Source organism: Staurois parvus, unplaced genomic scaffold (assembly GCF_062004578.1).
Source record: "Staurois parvus isolate SC_StPar_1 unplaced genomic scaffold, SC_StPar_1.0 ptg000996l, whole genome shotgun sequence".
Classification (NCBI taxonomy): domain Eukaryota; kingdom Metazoa; phylum Chordata; class Amphibia; order Anura; family Ranidae; genus Staurois; species Staurois parvus.
In genome coordinates this window covers 573,884-593,856 of record NW_028318792.1, presented here as the reverse complement: position 1 = coordinate 593,856, position 19,973 = coordinate 573,884, and the positions used below count along the sequence as shown (strand labels likewise).

The 19,973-nt window shown below is 39.1% G+C and overlaps 1 protein-coding gene across 1 annotated transcript in view; it reads right to left on the bottom strand.

Annotated features, from left to right (window-relative positions):
- The window catches only part of LOC149441382 (cytohesin-1), a 76,808-nt gene extending 58,213 nt beyond the window's left edge, over nt 1-18,595 (bottom strand). Inside the window, exon 1 of the mRNA XM_089657416.1 lies at nt 18,468-18,595. Within this exon, the coding sequence (XP_089513542.1) occupies nt 18,468-18,486 (19 nt within the window). The 5' untranslated portion in view covers nt 18,487-18,595. The remainder of the gene's footprint in view (nt 1-18,467) is intronic.
- Nucleotides 18,596-19,973: the final 1,378 nt, after the last annotated feature.

Sequence of the window (19,973 nt, the reverse complement as noted above, 5' to 3'; positions counted from 1 at the left end):
GGTTTCCAGAAGATATGAAAAATTTTTGTGACAGTTTAAAAATTCAAAGAATGGAAATCCCTGGCTGGGAAGAAGAACAATGGGAAAATAGAGCGAAGAGAAAAGAGGACTGGCAATATGTGGGGGGGAGGAGGTGGAGGGGAGGGGGGGGAGAGGGATGGAGGAAGAGAAATAGTTTTTTTTTTTTTTTCTCTTCTTCTCTCCTTCTATCCCCACTCTATCGCCCTCGTTTCTGATTTTTTTTTTCTGCCTGTGATAAATCCAGGTGGGGCCTGGGAGGTTATGGGGAGGTTAGAGAAGGGGAAAGTCGTCCATGGACGGAGTCTTAGCCCAAGGACCAAATCAAAGGTGGACTTTTTAATCCATAAATGATTAGTAGGCAAATGTTGGGCCTAAAAAGAGGGGGGAGGGGAGGGGGGAGGGAGGAGGTTGGAAGGTTGGAAGGGTGGGAAATGGGAGAGGGAGGTTGTTTTTCCTGCAAAATAAAAGACGATATAAAAGCAAGTGAGAAGGGAGAAGGAGAGAGAAATGAAAAATATAGATGGAGGAGAAAAGAGGAAATTTAAGGAAGATGGAAGAGATTCAGTTTATAACATATAATATAAATGGGTTGAACTGCCCCGGGAAAAGATATAGATTATTTAAAGAATTACACCATAGAGATGCCTCAGTGATATTTCTACAGGAGACACATCTTGAGATAAGTTCAAATGTTAGGCTGAGGTCTAGAAACCACCCAACATGGTATTATGCAGATTCCCCGGTTAAAAGAGCAAAAGGGGTAGCAATAGGTCTGGCAAAGAACATTAGGTTCGAGTTGGAAGATAGAAAAACAGATCCAGAGGGGAGATTTTTGTTTTTAAGGGGCAAGTTACAGGAGATCGAGTGTACACTGGCCAATATCTACTGTCCTAATAAAAAACCGGAGGAGTATCTGAAAAAGGTGTTGAGGAAGCTGATGGACTTTAAAAAAGGACGTTTGATACTGGCAGGGGACTTTAACTTTTGTATGGACCCACAAAGGGACGCCACCTCCCATATAAAAACAGAAGGAAGTAAGGTCCTGAAATTATTGAAAAAAGAATTACACATAAGTCAATTGGTAGATGCCTGGAGAATTACACACACACAAGATAGAGATTATACTTTTTTCTCAAATTTGCATAAGAGATATTCAAGACTAGATTATATATTAATAGAACATCAATTAATTGACCACCTGACCCAGGTAGAAATAGAGACAATATCTCTATCAAATCACGCTCCAGTTATTATGAAAATGGAATGGGGGAGAAGGAAAATCGGAGGGCTGAGATGGAAATTGAATGAGACACTTTTAGTGGAAAAGGAAATAGCTCAGAAAATAGGGGAGGAGATTGAACGCTTTTTTAAGGAGAATGAGACAGGGGAGGTGTCAACGGCCACAGTGTGGGAGTCTCACAAAGCTTATATAAGAGGAATATTAATGGCGATTGGGGCAAGAAAGAAAAAAGAAAGAAGGGAGAAAATGAATGAGCTCTTAGAAGAAATAGGTAAATTAGAACGAATACATAAGAATAGAATAACAAAAGAAATAGAGCTGAAGTTAAAAAAACAGAAAGAAGAACTGAAAGAAATGATAGAAGAGGAGAGGAGAAAAGTATATAATAGAGTTTTAAGTGAGAGATATAGATGGGGAGAAAGACCTGGAAAGTATCTGATGAGAGCCCTGAGGAAAAAGAAAAATAGAAATTATATAGAAAAAATAAAAGATGCTAAAGGAAACATGAAACACTCAAATAAAGATATCACCAAAGCCTTCATAGAATATTACAGGAAACTGTACAATATAAGCCCCTTGGAAGGTTCAGAAACTATAGACAATGAGAAGAGCCAGAAAAGAAAGAAATATTTGGAAATGGCTGGGTTACTAAAATTAAGTGAGGATCAACTAAACTCCCTAGATGCAGATATCTCACAGGAAGAAATAAAACTAGCATTGAAGGGGACAGTGTCGGGGAAAAGCCCAGGACCAGATGGTTATACAGTGAGATACTATAAAAAATTTAGTGAAATCTTAGTACCAAAACTTAAAAACTACATGAATGCACTAGGTGGAGAGATGGAAGTAAGAAGAGAATCATTACAAGCCCAACTCGTGCTCATTCAAAAAGAGGGAAAGGATCCCTCTCAGTGTTCGAGCTATAGACCTATTTCACTATTGAACACAGACACTAAGTTGTACGCAAAGGTCCTAGCAAATAGATTGAAAGAGCTAATGCCTGGATGGATACATGAGGATCAGGTGGGCTTCGTTCCAGGGAGGGAGGGAAAAGACAATGGGGTACGATCATTGATGCTAATCCAAAAGAGTAAAAAGGGAAAAGAACCGGTGGTACTACTGTCTATAGATGCTGAAAAAGCGTTTGATAGGGTAAACTGGAGATTCATGATGGATACTCTGGAAGCCTTGGGAATCGGGCCTAGGATGAGAGAGTGGATAGGAAAGCTGTACAGATACCCCTCGGTGGTTATTGGGGTAAACGGGGAGAGGTCAGAACCCATTGAGATGTAAAACGGAACAAGACAGGGATGCCCATTGTCCCCATTGCTGTATGTTATATCACTAGAACCACTATTGTCAACAATAAGGCTGAATAGAGACGTAAAGGGAATCCTGATAGGAGATACAGAACATAAAGTTGCTGCTTTCGCAGACGACTTGTTGTTCTATGTAGGAAACCCCAGGATAACACTTCCAAACTTAATGAAGTCACTAAAGGAGTATGGAGAACTATCAAATTTAAAGATAAATCTAACAAAAACGGAGATTCTAAATATAAACATCTTAAAAAACGAAAAAGAAAGGATACAAAAAGAATTTCCCTTTAAATGGAAAGACAGGGATATAAAATATCTAGGAGTAAAACTTACAGCCTCACAAACATCTATATAAACTAAACTATATTTCATTGATTAATGAGATTAGAGACAAATTAAAAAGATTGGAGGGAGGAACCCCGACATGGATGGGCCGCATTAATCTGGTAAAAATGGCAATAGTACCAAAAATCATATATAGATATCAAATGATCCCAATTAAACTCCCAGAGATTTTCTTTAAAATAATTAAGAAACTGATAACAAGATACATATGGAGGAATAAAAAACCAAGACTGCCATACGAACTGCTAAGTAGGAGGAAAGAAAGAGGGGGTTTAGGGCTCCCAGACTTTAAAAGATATTACAAAGCGGTAATATTGTCAAGAACCATAGATTGGATATTTAATAATAAAAAAGCTGGGTGAGAATAGAGAATGAACTTAGCGGAATAGATTTGGGAAGAATGATATGGGTGCCAACACAGTATAGGGGTTTAAATGACAATGTAAATACATACACTTTGAATGTTTTAAAGATTTGGGATAACTTACACAGAAGTATGAAATGGACTTTTAATTCCACACTGATTCCACTAAAAAATACAGAGTTTTTTCCCCCAGGCAGAGAAGAAATAGGAGGGAAGTGGTTTAAAAAAGATAAGGTGCAATTGGGAGATATCTTGGTGGGAGATGAAATAGGAGCATTTGGTGAATTGAAAAAAAAAGAGGGAGAGATTTTCACTAAATTAGACGAATGGCGGTATTTCCAATTGAGGTGTTTTGCTAGAAGTCTGCCAAGACCTTTAAGGACAAGAGACAATTGGAACTTGTTCGAAAAGATATTGGGAACACAAGGTGATGGGAAACACGGGATTGCTAGAATTTATAAAATACTCACTGAACTAGACACAAACACGAAGCCAACATATATAACAAAATGGGAAATGGATATGGGAGTGGTGATAGATGAGGAAAAGCAGAGGAGAATGTATAGATTAACTCACGAAAATGTCTCTATGAGAGAAGTAGAGATGAACTATAAGTGTTTGACAAGATGGCACATTTCACCAACAGTAGAAAATAAGATGTGTGGAGAGAGTACACCGTTGTGTTGGAGGGGATGTGGAGAAATAGGCACAATATACCATATATGGTGGGGATGCCCAAAAATCCAGATATTCTGGAAAACAATAATCCACTTAATAAGAAAATTGACAGAAATAGACATAAAGCTAGATCCAGAAGTATATATCTTGCACATCACGGATATAACGGTAAATAAATATAAAAAATCAGGGATATGGTACTATATAAATGCTGCAAAAGCCCTGATACCCAAGTTCTGGCGGCGAATAGAGGCACCAAAGGAAGAGGACTGGATTGAAAGAGTAGAGCAGATTAAAAAGATGGAAAGGTTGTGCCATACCCAAGAAGATAAGATGGAGGCTTACTATGGGAAATGGGAGAACTGGGAAAAAGCTAGATTATATATGAGGTATAGGAAAGAATAAAGATAACAACAGAAAAATTCCACTTGCTGATATAAGAAGACGCAGAGAAAAGGTAGAATAGGCAGAGGGGATACGGGGTGGGGGGTGGTGGTGGGGGGGAAAGGTAGCATAGAGTATATAAAGTAGAAATGTTGGTTAATATAATACTATAGAATATATTTTTATATATATATATATATATATATATATATATATATATATATATTTATATTGTGATGATGAAATGTAATTAAAATGGAAAATTAATAAATATTTAAATTAAAAAAAAATATATATATATAATTTAATTTCTATGTTGAGGGGGACCCCTGAACTTGAAGTGCCCTGGGGCCTCCCTGGTTCAAATCCGGTATGGACGTCAACACTTGGCACTAGGATTTCCAATGTATTCAATAGCACCCGTTCACACCTCTTGTTTCTTGAAGCTCATTACTCATGAGCTTTCTTGGGGGGGCATATTCGTGCATATTGGCTACAACAGACTTCACTGAAAAGGCCTCAAATATGTACATTTTATGCACGTTTCCTTGTCTAGTAAATAGCTTTCCACTGGCTAAAGATTGGTACATACTCAAAAACACAAACGACACAAATGCCCACTTCAAATGTGAATGAGGCCTCAGGCTGAGCATCATTCGGCTGTTTTTCAGGATTTTCTTGAGCATTTGTCCAGGTGTTTTTAACTGTTTTCTGTGGTGTCAGGTTGAGAATTTTTTTCCCCATTTCTAGCCAATGGAAAGCTAGTTACTAGGGGAAAAAAATGTGGAATATGTGCCTTTTGTGCATTTTTCAGGTGCTCCTATTGCAGTCTATTAGGGAGAAAAATGCTGGAAGCTTAAAAGAAGCTCATGTACTTTTTTGAGCTACAAGTTCAAGCGACGCTGGTATGAACAGGCACAACTGAAAATTTTGGGATTCAATTCAATGGGATTTTGAATGCTGCGTGTTTTGGAGCTTCGAGCTACAAAGTGCTCAGGTGTGTATGGGGCTTAAGGGTAGCATCCATACTGGAGAATACACCCACAGACTGATTACATGCGGGAACCTCAGCGGGGTTCCTGTGATTAGCTGCAAGGGGCAGCCTTATTAAAAACAATGGGAGGCTGTTGTAGCTAATGGCACCCACACTCATGCGATTGGCCCTGGACACAGGCAGTCTGAGTGATTACATGCGAGTGAGCGCGGTTAGCTGCAGAAGCCAGCAATCTCCCATTGCTTTCAATAGGGCTGCCTCTAGCAGCTAATCATGGGAACCCCTACTGGGGTTCTTTCATTTAATCGGACTGCAGGCACATTTGCAAGTGTGAATGCACCCTAAGCCCTAAGGAGTAATACACTTTCCGGATAAATGAGGTTTGTCCACAATATACAGAATGGTGTCACAGAAAGGATTTTATTGTCTTTTTTACTTATAATGCTATATTTCTTTTTCACAAGCAGTTACTTTTTTCTTCTTGTGCTATATTTCTATTTTTGTATTTATTTTTTCAGATTTCTGTTTCTATATTTCTCCATTTCTTTTCATAATTTTTTTTCTTCTGGTGATATATTGCTAGTTTGTTTTCTATATTTCTATTGTCATATCTATTTCTTTTCTTTTTTATTATTTTTTTCCTTCTATATTTCTCTTTATATTTATTCTTCTTCTGCAATAGTGCAATATTTCTTTTTTTTTAAATATGTTTTGTCTATGTTTCCATTCTCGCCATTTCTTTTTTTCCTTTTTGTGCTACATATTTTTTCATCAACAATGTTACTTTTTATGGTTTTGAACATTCTGCATGTGCTCAAATTGTTCCACCAAGCTGGAATGTAAAGAACATTGAGGTGTGAACAGGCTGGAACAAATGAACAGATCTGATCCTGTTTCTGACTCCCAAAACCTGTTGGGATATGCTTGCAGCACAGGGCGGAGGAGAGAAATCTTTAAGAGTTACTGGGGAGTTTCCATTAGTACTCCGTCAGTACCCTGCTGAGGTCATCGTATATGAGCCAAGAAAAAAATCCTTGCTCAGCAGTTTGGGAACAGAGATTAATTAAGAACAATCCAGTCAAAAAAAAATGAAAGGATGGAAAAAAACATTTAAGTAGCTTAGCCTGTAAAACAGAACAAATTGTTAGATTTATATTTTATATCCTCTTCTTAGCGAACAGCAAACCATTGAATAAGAAGTCACAAGCTGGACAATCCGTTTTCAAGGCTAACATTTGCTCGGAATAGGTCCCCTAGCTCAACAAACTAACAAGGTATTGTTAAAAGAAACCTAACATGGCAGGCTGCAGTTGCTGAACTTCTCTTTTTGAAAATGCCGGTACTGGTACCTGGCTGTACTGCCGACCTTTGTGTTTAAATTCAAGGCAAATTATATGTTTTTATATCCACTTTAAGAAATATATATATATATATATATATATATATATATATATATATACACACACAAACGCACACACACACAATTTTTTTTTGCAAGAAAATGACATACAAACATGATATATTTTTTTAAAGCAAAGGCCCTAGAAAAAAAAAATGGTGGGTGTTGCAATGTTTTATGCCACACGGTATTCATACAGCTGTTTTTCAAGTGCATTGGGGTTTTTTTGAGGGGGGTTTCTTTAAACAATTTTTTTTTTTCATTTTACTTTAAGAAATTTGAATGCACAAAAAACACAATATATTACCTATAATATATTTACAATTCTTTGTTAAAATTTAAAAGGTGATGGTACTCCAGGTAAATAGATACCAAACATGTGAAGCTTTAAAATTGCGTACACCCATGCAACACCAACAAACGATGTAAACTTTATTATCCATGGGCAACACTTTAAAAGCTTTTACAGGTTACACAGAAGGTCTGGTGCTGGAATTACATGATATGATGTCCGTGGTAATACCTCAATGTGTGGGACTATCACTGTTTGCGCATGTGCTTTCACCTTTGCACGTTAGCACAAGGGGGAGCTTTAAAATTTTTAAAAATAAATTTTTACATTGTTGCTTTAATTTTTTTTTTCAGCACTTTTAGGCCCCTTTCACATGGGCGTTCCCTTTTTTTCATCAGTTCAGTCATGTTTTTTCCCCAAGAAAAAAAAACTGATTAGTTCACATCAGTTTTTCATCAGTTAATGTCCTTTTTTCTTCCGTTTTCATTTTTTTTTTTTTAAAACGGAAGAAAAATAGGGTTTTCTTCCATTCAAAAACACAGATGCGGACATTCACGGATGTAAACAGATGATCATCCGTTTACATCCGCTAGTCCATAGAAATACATTGGGGTCCGTTTTGTATCCGTAAACGGACAGATGAAAAAAACGGACATACGGAATGCCCGTGTGAAAGGGTCCTTATTGTTATCACAGGGAATATAAATATCCCCTGTGATAGCCATAAGCAGTGGCAGGTACTCTTTATGAAGAGATCTGGGATCTATTAGACTTCAGGTGTCTCTTCTGCCTTTAAAAGCATCAGATCACTCCAGGATCGGGATGATTGGATGCTTTCCGAATTTAGAAATGGTGCCGTTTAAATTTGGAGAAACCGGAAATGATGAATGCTCATCGCTTCCCATTTTCTATACCATAGAGATGGTTGGAGATGTTCCAGGGGAAGCATCAGCTGGTCGCTCAGGTCTCCCGGTGGGATGGGAAAGCCCGAGAGAGCTCTGCAAGGTGGCTGGGGGGGGGGTGAAACGTCCCCGCCCGCTGCTTGTAAAGGCAAGCATGGATTGCTTTTACAAGAAACTGTCGGCTCTAAAAAAAAAAAAATACCAGGCAGATGCCTGCATTGGTCATCAGGTGGATATACAATATGTATTCTTCCATGTGCATATTATTTCTAAGTATTTTTCATCCTTTAAATTTGGTGTCCATGTTTACAGGCACCAAACTGCATGATACCTCTATACCAGTGGTCGGCAAGCCGCGGCTCGCGAGCCACATGCGGCTCTTTACACATTTTAATGCGGCTCTTCTGTGTGCCGGGCGCTCGCTCCCCTCCCCTCCCTCCTCTCGGGCGGCCGCTCCCCTCCCCTCCCTCCTTTCGGGTGGCCGAGGACTCTGCAGCTAGCCCAGCAATGATTGGCCAGTCTCGCTGCCACTCACATCCTGATAGCTAGTGATTGGCTGTCAGGATGTGTGTAGGCGGGGCAGCGTGACGAACGTGAGGGGAGCTAGGCTCCTCTCACAGTCCGCCCTGAAGACCGGAACGGCGCGGGGAGCACGGCGAGAGGAACGCGCGGAGAAAGGTAAGTGAATTGACACAGGAGGGACTTGACTTACTACTTGCTACTTACTTACTACTACTATATGAGGGATGAATTAATATGGGGGATGAATTACTATGGGGGGATGAATTACTATAGGGGGGATGTATTACTATGGGGGGTGAATTACTATATGGGGGAGGAATTACTATGGGGGAGGAATTACTATGGGGGATGAATTACTATATGGGGGATGAATTACTATATGGGGGATGAATTACTATATGGGGGATGAATTACTATATGAGGGATGAATTACTATGGGGGATGAATTAATATGGGGGATGAATTACTATAGGGGGGATGAATTACTATAGGGGGGATGAATTACTATATGGGGGAGGAATTACTATGGGGGATGAATTACTATATGGGGGATGAATTACTATAAAAACTTATTGAAACTAAAAACAGTGTACCATCCTATGTATTTTCAGTTTTAAAAATGTGGCTCTCAAAATAAATTTCAATCGTGGTTTTGGCGAGATTTGGCTCAGTTGAAAAAAAAGGTTGCCCACCACTGCTCTATACCATGCAGTATGATATAGTGTGTTCTGAAAAAGTAGTGCTTGCATTCCAGTGCGTTTTGCAGTCCAATTAAATTAATGGGCTGTAAAACCAGATCACATGGGAATGCACAGGGAGCGGTGTGCTTTGGTGTGAACTGGCCTTTAGTTCTACTTTAACTGACCTTATCTGCATACTTTGGGCCAGTGATTTAGAAAGTAAAAGAAAGGGAACTATTACATCTTCCTTAGCTGTGAATTAGCTCAAATTACTGTCGTCATTTCAGATATGAACGTCAGAAGTCCCATGGACTGAGGATATTGAGTAATGTCGCATGTTGTAATCACACAGCAGATATTGGAGTGATGTAACATTAATTAACACATAGCCTGATGGCACGGCATATATTGCACTAAGGTAGCTTTCATAAACCTTCCTCTGAACAGACTGACTTGGTGCTTACATGGGCTTCATCACTGCAGTCATATGGGTTAATGGAGCGACACGGTAAGCACAAGCAGTAACTTGTTGCGATCTCTGCATGAGAAAAGCATAGTTTCACTCTTAAGAAAGATTCTATTACCTCTTCCCAGTTGGAGGAATGTCACAGATTCTAATCCTTTATCTACATGTCATTGTCTGTAGAATGGCAAGTTTTGGAAGTCATAAATGATGCCTTTTGCAGCATCCGGTAATGTTATGCATATGTTAACCATCAGTCCCTCCCCTCATGCCAGGGTACTAGGTGTAATCCTGGACTCCCATCTGTCCTTTCAGCCCCAAATCCAATCACTGTCCAATTCTTGTAGACTTCACCTCCGAAACATCTCCAAGATATGCCCATTTTTAACCACAGAAACCACTAAGCAACTTATTCACTCCCTTGTTATCGCTCGTCTTGACTATTGTAACTCCCTCCTCATTGGCCCACCTCATAGCAGGCTATCCCCTCTTCAGTCTATCACGCATGCTGCTGCCAGACTCATCCACCTTACCAACCGTTCTGTATCTGCCACCCCTCTCTGCCAATCCCTCCACTGGCTTCCCATTGCCCAACGAATAAAATTCAAAACATTAACAATAACATATAAAGCCATTTATAACTCTGCCCCAAATTACATCACCAATCTTGTCTCCAAATATCACCCAAACCGTACTCTCCGCTTCTCCCATGACCTCCTGCTCTCTAGCTCCCTTGTCTCCTCTTCCCATGCTCGTCTCCAGGACTACTCCAGAGCCTCCATCCTCTGGAACTCTCTACCCCAATCTTTCCGACTATTGACTACTCTGCCCACTTTTAGGCGATCTATGAAAAACTCTCTCTCTTCAGGGAACCCTATCCTGCCTTCAGCTTATAACCAAATCTATCAGTTCATAACCCAGAGTTATTACCTTTTGTACCACCAGCCCCTCCCTCTTAGATTGTGAGCTCCAAGGAGCAGGGCCCTCCTAACCCTCTTGTATTGAACCGCATCGCTGTATTGTCACCCTTTATATTGTAAAGCGCTGAGCAAACTGTTGGTGCTATATACATCCTGTATAATAATGTTTTCCAAAAAACGATGGGCTAGCAGACATCTGTCTGGTGATTGGAACGCTCCCTTGTCTCATATGCCCTGCCTGATTTACTGCAATGGACTCTTTACAGACATACAGCAGACCATTGGAGGTCCTATTCCGGTAATGTGGCACAAGTTCCGGTACTGGTAAACTGCCATGATAATACAGATCTCGCTCACTATGAATTATGGTTCTTGTTAGATACAGACATATTTATGCAAATCTAAAAATGGCTTGTGTGCCGACTCTTTAATGTGGACCTAAACTCAAAATTTAGATCCACTTTAAATAAAAGGAAGAAAGATAGGAATATGTATAAACTGGCTGCATGTATTATCATTCATAAATGGATACCAAAGCTCCCCACTACAGGTCTCAGAACCTAAAAGCTATGATACACATTTGGATATTATCATCACTAAAATCTTTACTAAAAATGCATGAAGAGTTTGCATGAAGAGTTTGGTGATAACAGTGCTCATAAAACAGAACTGCTAGAGGCCATGTGATCCAATAGCTGTGCATAGCTCATGTGACAGAACCGCAATGCTCCAAGATCTGATTATTACTGTAAAGTCATGCACATTCTAAAATACCCATCTCCCCTCTTCTGAAATGTTCATGGTTTGGTAAAACTAGATCTAAACTTTGAACTTATGCCTGCTTTAGGCTTGGCTTCATGCTGACCATACACATGGCTCCATTTCTTTTCTCATAGAAATAAATTGTTCTATATTCAGCAGCCCATTTGGCTGATATGCCAGACACAGGAAAGCAGATATATCATTTTTGATTTTAAACTATGATCATAAAATCACATCTGTTTCCATCATGTAATCGCCTACTCTAAATCGATCATAATATGATCGTACTGAGAAACAAAGTATCTCAATGCTGCTGATCGATGCAGAGCAATTGAGGTTTATCAAAAAAGGGATCAAAATTGAGTCTAAACTGATTTAAAGGGTTATATAGTTATGGTTATTCGACTGTTTGCAGATTTGATCATTTTGATTGAAATTCACATCAAATATATATATATATCTATGTATCGATCAAAGCATGTATGGCCACCATCAGGCCTAACTCTTTTATTACGGTTTACACAAACAAAAATAAACACGGCTATAAAAATCACAAACATGTCTATGGGCATTTCCATATGATTGCATGCATCAGGTATGACATATAGTAGCTGCACATTACTCATACGGATGGTGGGACAGCTTTTTATTTTTTTAGTTAGCACTTTGTAGGATACACAGATTTTTTTTTTTTTTTAGCAAATAGATCCACACTTGAGCATCGTCTAAGCTCAAAAGAGTACATAGCTTTCTTTGGGACAGAATCACACGTTTTTGGTTCCTAAAGGCTTCAATACGAGCACCTGGATGGATGTGGAAGACTAAGTTCACACTACCGTGGTCCAGTATTATATTTCGTTTCTGTTCATTAAAATTCAGTAAAGTGCATTTTTTCCAAAAATTTTACATTTGAAAAGCTGCTGTGTAAAATATGTGACATAAAAAATTGCAACAAACATTTTTTTCTCCAGTGCCTTTGCTTTCACTTATATATATATATATATATATTAAATTACATACATATTAAAAATAAATATTTGGGGGTTCTAAGTAATTATCAAGTAAAAAAAAATAAATTGATTTTTACATCTATGTGAGAAGTGTCAGAATTGGCTTTGTCAGCAAGTGGTTAATGCTCCATACCTACGTCATTCTCCAATATCCTGCTTCCCAATAGTGAGCAGCACCAGTTCTGATGACAAGTTTCCAGGTTGGCACATGTGCTCAAATGAAAAGGTGAAACACCAGTTTTGTTAGATAAATATCCTTCTTTCTCTGCTACATGAATGCCAAGAATTTCAGCCAATTTTTTTCAGATTCGTATTAGCTTCTGTTCTGGAAATATTTCAATAAACCTTTCTTAATGGACTGTTAAAGGGTTTTTTTAGTGTGGGATGTGGAATGAGCTCTGTGCAGCAAACTGGCTATGGATCTGGCTCATCTGACTGGAGAAGGAGACACTTTTATTGACATTAAGCCATGGTTCACATCAATGTGAATGAGATCCAACAATGGTGTGCGACTTCATTGCGACTTGCTGCCACTCAGTGTGACTCCATTAATAGATGTCAATGCAAGTCACAACAAAGTCACAGAAAAGTAGTGCAGGAACTTTTTTAAAAGTTGCTGCAACTTTAATTGCCATTGCCAGTAATGGGATGTGATTTGTTATGCTACTTCGAACTTGCATAATAAGTTGTGAACCAAAGTTTAAGCATATTTGGTTGTTTTTGGGCCATTTTTAGCATTTGTATCGATTTTTTGATTAAGCATTTACACAGATTACATAGTTGGTCTGGCTGAAAAAAGACAAAAGTCCATCCAGTTCAACCATTAAAAAAAAAAAAAAAGTCATAATCCTACACCCACAGTTGATCCAGAAGAAGGGAAAAAAACCCAGCAAAGCATGATCCAATTCTCTCCCTCAGGGGAAAAAAAATCCTTCCTGATCCCCGAGAGGCAATCAGATATTCCCTGGATCAACTTTACCTATAAATATTAGTATCCAGTTATATTCTGTGTATCCAAGAAAGAATCCAGGCCTTTCTTAATGCAATCCACTGAGGTGGCCAGAACCAACTCTTGAGGGAGTCTATTCCACATTTTCAAAGCTCTTACGATGAAGATACCTTTCCGTATTTGGAGATTAAATTTATTTCCCTCCAGACGTAAAGAGTGCCCCCTTATCCTCTTTTATAATTTTTTATAGCCAATGGAAAACTAAATATGAAGCAAGAAAATGCACGTTTTTCAGACTCCCATTCTATACTCTGGGCCAGAATTCCCAAAAGAAGCGGTAATCTATTTTGTTTATTTTTCTATGATCGTCAGCTCCATCTATTGGCCATAATGCTGTATTTTCCTGCAATAACTAATTTAGGTAAATACCTCATTATGGCCACGAGATGAAGCAGTAGATAAAGGGAGCAAACATATTAGATGACATGGATTATTCCTTGACGGCTGTATGAATCCCTGAAGCTTTCATACAGCTTTTTTTTTTTTTTTCTTTAAATAGACTTCCAAGCATTGAAGCGCTTCTGGTGAATCCTCAAATCGCTCATGTGTGAACAAGGCCTCAGATTCAAGGGAATTTTATAAATAGAAGGAATCCAGTGAAGTTGTAGGCACCTATTTTTCAGCTTGTATATGTGTGTGGTTCAAAAATGCTGCATATGACCTGCAATGCTGATGCATCTCCAGTAGGACATACTGCATTCAGCGAAATGCGAAGCAGGTCAAATGCAGCTTTAACGGCCATCCTCACTCTACCAGTGAATTCCACCATTTAAATACAAACTCTGTTTAACATGCATTTAAAATTGCATGTCAAATGTAGTCCAACCCTGGTAAACAATGCTCAGCTACGCTATTCTGTGGGTGGAAATTTGACTAACAATAGCACATAGGCACTTTAAATGGGGTCATAAGGGGTCTATGGTGGGGGGGCTGGTAATATGTAGAAGTTACAGGAAGCTTGTCAGTTGCCTAAGCCACCTCTATGGTTTACAGAAAGGCCAAATGTTAACAGAAAGTAATCAATGGCAGTCTTAATTGCTAGGATGTATCACATCTATTACTGGCTACTTAGAAGATGGACAGCTGTTTGATATATGGGGCATGTCATTTTAAGCGGACATCAATGCATCTCTATGGAAAAACGGATGTAAAACGGATGATCAACCATTTACATCCAAATAGTGTATCAATATATAGTACAGCACTGTTGTATATGTGACTACCCAAATAAATACACCAAATAATAAATCAATACACAGAACATGTACACAGTGCTACATAAAATGGGTGGAGCCTATGTGCTGACGTCATCACGCTGTGTCCAAGTCCCAGATTGTTGGCCATCTTGGTATGTCCAGCTGCATTTGTTTGTGTTAATATTCCACGTGGAAGATGTTCATGCCTTATTTTAATGTAGCAAAATCTAATTTTAATAAATACTACACTATATATGATTTTTGGGCTCCATGTGGTAAGCATTTCTTCTAAGGCTCTTGGTTATGTCATCCGTGGTTTCAAGGAAACAGAGAGGGAGCTTCTGAGTTTGCTGTATTATAGGCTGAAGACCAGCAGGCTTTCATGCAGGATGGTGGAGATTTTGCGTGGGGGAGTAACATTTTTTGGATCTAGCACGTTTTGGAATTTCTCCACACATTTTCTTTTGGACTGTCACTTGAAGGACATTCCTTCATATTATTGCACGTGGCACTTTATGTAGCACTGAGCACATATATTTGAAGGACATTTTCTTATATTGCACGTGGCAATTTATTTAGCAATGTGTACATGTATTTGAAGGACATTTTTCATATTATTGAACATGGCATTTTATTTGGCACGGTGTACATGTATTTGAAGACCATTTATTTCATATTATTGCACGTGCCACTTTATTTAGCACTGTGTACATGTATTTGAAGGACATTTAATTCAGATTATTGCACGTGCCACTTTATTTAGCACTGTGTACATGTATTTGAAGGACATTTAATTCAGATTATTGCACGTGGCATTTTATTTAGCACTGTGTAAGTTTTTGAAAGACATTTCTTTCATATTATTGCACGTGAAATTTTATTTAGCACTGTGTACATATTCTGTGTATTGATTTATTATATTTTGATTTATTTGGGTAGTCACATATACAACAAGGCTGCACTATTTTGATATACATACACTATTTTGGTATTGTCACTGACCTTTTGTTGCAAGCAGCTCCAAGACTCTAGTGCTCGACCATTTCTATTTGATCAATTGACATCCGTATCAGTCAACAGCAATTTAGTGGAACAGATCAAAGTCCTATGTTTGTTCCATAAAAAAAAAAAAAAAGAGAAAAAAAAAAAAACACGGAACGAACGAAAATGGATGTAAATGGTCCAAACGGTCCATTTTTGGATGTAAAATGCTCATGTAGACTGAACCACTTTTTCTGTGAAAAAAACAGGCCCTTAAAGTATCTAGAAATCTTCTAGCAGCTCTGAACACCTGCTCGGTAAGTCTTTGTTCATGATGCTCCCCCATATGTAAAGTTTACACATTAATTGCCACCGTTAAAAAAGTCTAAGGCTACGTTCACACTAGCGTTGTGTGCAGGCAGCAGAAAAGGGGTTTGGGAAGCGTTTTTATCGCTCCCAAACACCTCGGACAATTCTGCACATTGCAGCACATATTGCTGTTCTAACGGGAGCATTAGCGTCGCGTCAAAACAGACGCCTCTGGTCCAGTCAGGAGGCATTGAAGCCTCCTATTCTAGTCTATGGTGCCGCTCCACAAACGCCTGGCCGGCATTTGCGGTGAGGCTGCAACGCGATTGCGGAGCGGTAACACCAAACTTCATTATAGGCATTTGTGGGGCGTTTTTAATGCTCAGCAAAAGCCTAGCAACCGCCGCTGAACCACGCATGTGGCGTTTGCGGAGCGTTTGCCAAGCGTTAAAAAAATGCTCCGCAAACGCCAGACCAACACTTGCCAAACGCTATAGAGGTGTTTGGCAAGAGTTGGTAAAACAGTCAAGTGTGAACAATCCCTAAGGCAGATGGTCTCATCTCTGCTAGGAGAGAAGAGGAGGAAAGTCCATCTTCAGTTATGTGTGTAAACTGATCTCTCCTGAATTTGGATGGATTTCTGCTTCACAGTCATTTCCTAAACATTTGAAAGCTGAGCATCCCGTTTGAAGCCAGCTATTAGCCAGTTAAAAAAAATGGAATATACAGTATACATAGGTAATATTTCATAATTACCTATTTTCAGTACTGATCATAGGAACAAAAAACATGAAAACCACAATACATTACCTTTAAAAAAAAAAAAAAAAAAAAGGACAGACGTCTTCTTAAATGTACACTTCAAGAACAGTTCTGTAGTGTCCATAGAAACCTGTCAGATCTTTCCTATCAGTGACCTATGCTAGGAAATCATAGCTATAATAACAGTGGTTCTTTCTTTTCACCTAATGACACAGTAAGTAACCCTCTCCCTGCTGGGCAAGTACATGTCCCAGCACATCCTACGTACTAGTCACCGTCTACATTAGTGGGGGTGTCTGCAGCCTTCTGATAGACAACTATCTTGTTCTGTCAGCAGTCATGGCTTCCCGAAATATGTTGTTCTCTAGTATCTGAGGGCCACAGAACACCCACACATTTTATCAAGGCAATATAAAACACTAACGGCTTGTGTTAAACATGTGAAATAAAAATCTAAATTAAAGCAAAAATATAACTACACACAAAACAATCTTATATAAAATATGTTATTATTCACATAATGTTATCAAAAGAAATACATTTATATATGGCTTTTCTTCAGCGGGAATGCGGGGGAACCCAGTTCCACTAACTGTATGTGTTGGCAAAGGGTGTTGTAGTGTGCTGGAGGGTCTGTTTGTGCTGGCTTCTAGGGGATCTATTGTTGCTGGTGGGGTGGTGCATTTTTCCTGCAAAGATCTATTGTTACTGGTGGGGGTCTGTTGGTTCTGAGGGATCTAGTGTTGCTGACGGGGGTTATATAATCTCTAAAGAGGGGGGGGGTACTGGGAGGTGGGCAGGAGGCAGGGACAAAAGATTGTGCTTGAAGGTGGGAGTACCTGGAAAAAAAGCCCTGTGTGTAAGATCTATCATATATATAAAATGTAATCAGAGTACTAATATTTACACATTATATAAATACAGACATCATAATAACCACATTATTTTTATTTACACACACATTATACAAAAACATAAATAATAAATGACAACATTGTTATTATTTACACACATTATATAAATACATATTTATATAACGTGTGTATAAGTATTTATATAATATATGTAAATAATAATGTGGGGTTTTTTGTTTTTCCACACACACATTATATAAATACAAATAATAATAATATCCACACTTATCACACACATACATTATTAATAATAGTAACCACCACACTATTTTACCATACACATGTAAATACATACAAATATGATTTACACACAATAAACACAACATTCTTAGTGTAAAATATAGGGAAGTACAGGTTGTGCTCAGTTTTTGTCTCCTCTGGGTATTACCGATCCTCTAATATGAAACAACAGCAATCTTTATAATTGCTACATTGTGGCAAAAGCATCATCCATATTGTACCATATGTCAGCAGTCATATGAGGTATGCCAAGCCCCAATTTTATTCATTTTTATAGTTTCTGTCACAGTGGGGGAAGGACTACGAACCCCTGACAGCCAAGGGCAATTAGAGATGTCTATCCTGACTTCCTGTCCTGACAACAGGGGTTTCACTAAACAGGAAGCGAGGGTAAAACCTGTAGCAGGGGACACAGAAATGAAAACCTGGCAGGGGTTCTAGCTATGTCTTAGCGATTTGGCCTGGTGCTGCCGCTGTGAGTGGCTGGCTGTGGCCTCCGGTCCCGATCACTAGAAGGACAGGTTGATGTTGGCTACAGCTATTCACCCAGCAAGCGATTACCTGTGCCGATTGCCTCTGTAATGTGTGTGTATATATTAGATATCCATACACACACATTATATACAGGCAGGGTGGGAGGTGTACGTATGATGTGGGTACAGTGTACAGGATAGGATGAAGCTACATTATATAACAACGAATCCCGGTGTACACTACACCGGCCCCTCTGTATATTCCCGGTAGCCTCCCCCCAGACTCACCGTCAGTGATCAGCACCATCCTCCCGGTCCCGGTGTGTATTCCCGGCTCTGCTCACTACCACCAACTCCCGCAGACTTTACCGATGACAGGCAGTGGGCGGGGCGTGGAGACACGTCACCCGGCGGGAGGGGGAGGGGAGCTGTCACACCCTGTTCCTGTCACACTCACTCAGCTGTGATCACATTAACCCGTGCGGGGACGTGTCCTACCTGAGCCCTCTCCTCCTCACATACAGCACTGTCACACATCTAACCACCGATGAGTGATTGACATACCAGACCAGTCATCTGTCATCCATTCTAATAGCCAACAATGCAACACACAGATTTAGTGGAAATATTGATGGAATGTATTGTATGATCGGTCATAGTGGTGACACACAGCAATTGGATATTTTTTTTTATACTATAATTTTTTATACCAAGCCATTTTTTTGCAATAAGGCGCTGTGTTACTTTAATAGACAACTGCGTAGTCATGCACGGCTGTACATAAATGAAATTGATGTCCTTTTTTTTCCCACTAATAGAGCTTTCAGTCAGTGGTATTTGATCACCTGTGCATTCGCTATTTTTTTTGCGTTATAAACAAAAAAAGACCGACAATTTTGAAATAAATATTTTTGACTGCTATAAAACATATCCAGTAAAAAAAAAATCTAATGTCTTCATAAATTTAGGCCAAAATGTATTCTGCTACATGTCTTGGCTAAAAACAAAATCCCAATACGTGTACATAATTCGTTAGGTGAAAGTTATAGCGTCTACAAATGGCGGTATGTATACCGGGATTTAGATTTTTAGATGGCGGCGATCAGCAACTTATATTGGGACTGCGGAGCGCATTCTGACACTGGGGGGAACTAACTGCCACTGACTTCCCCAGTGACACCAATACAGTGATCAGTGCTAACAAAAAACATTTTGCTATAAAACATATCCAGAAAAAAATTGTTAAAATCTAATTTTGTCATAAATGTAGGCCAAAATGTATTCTGCTACATGTCTTTGATAAAAAAATAAAAAAAAATCCCAATACGTATAAATTAATTGATTTACGTGAAAAGTTATAGCTTTTACAAATGACAATATATATATTTATTTATATTTTTCTTAATACTAGCAATGGCAGCGATCAGCAACTTATAGCAGGGCTGTGGTCAGTTCTAATAAAAAGCACTGACACTGTACTAATGACACTGGGCAGGAAGGGGTTAACATCTGTGGTGATCAAAGGGTTAACAGTGTGCTGTTTTACAGGATGTGATGTGTGTGTTCCACTAGGAAAATATGCTGCTGTGCAGAGAAATGCACAGCAGCATGTTATTGATGGCAGGAGAGAGACCTGTGTTGTTTACATACAGGTCTCTCCCCTGTCAGTGTATCTCAGTGATCGCTGGGGAATCTCCAGCCGGGAACTGATGACTGACATCTGTAGCTGCTAATGTCAGCACAGGTAGGGCGACACACATACTCCCCCTACCCGGAAATGCAAATCACGTATAT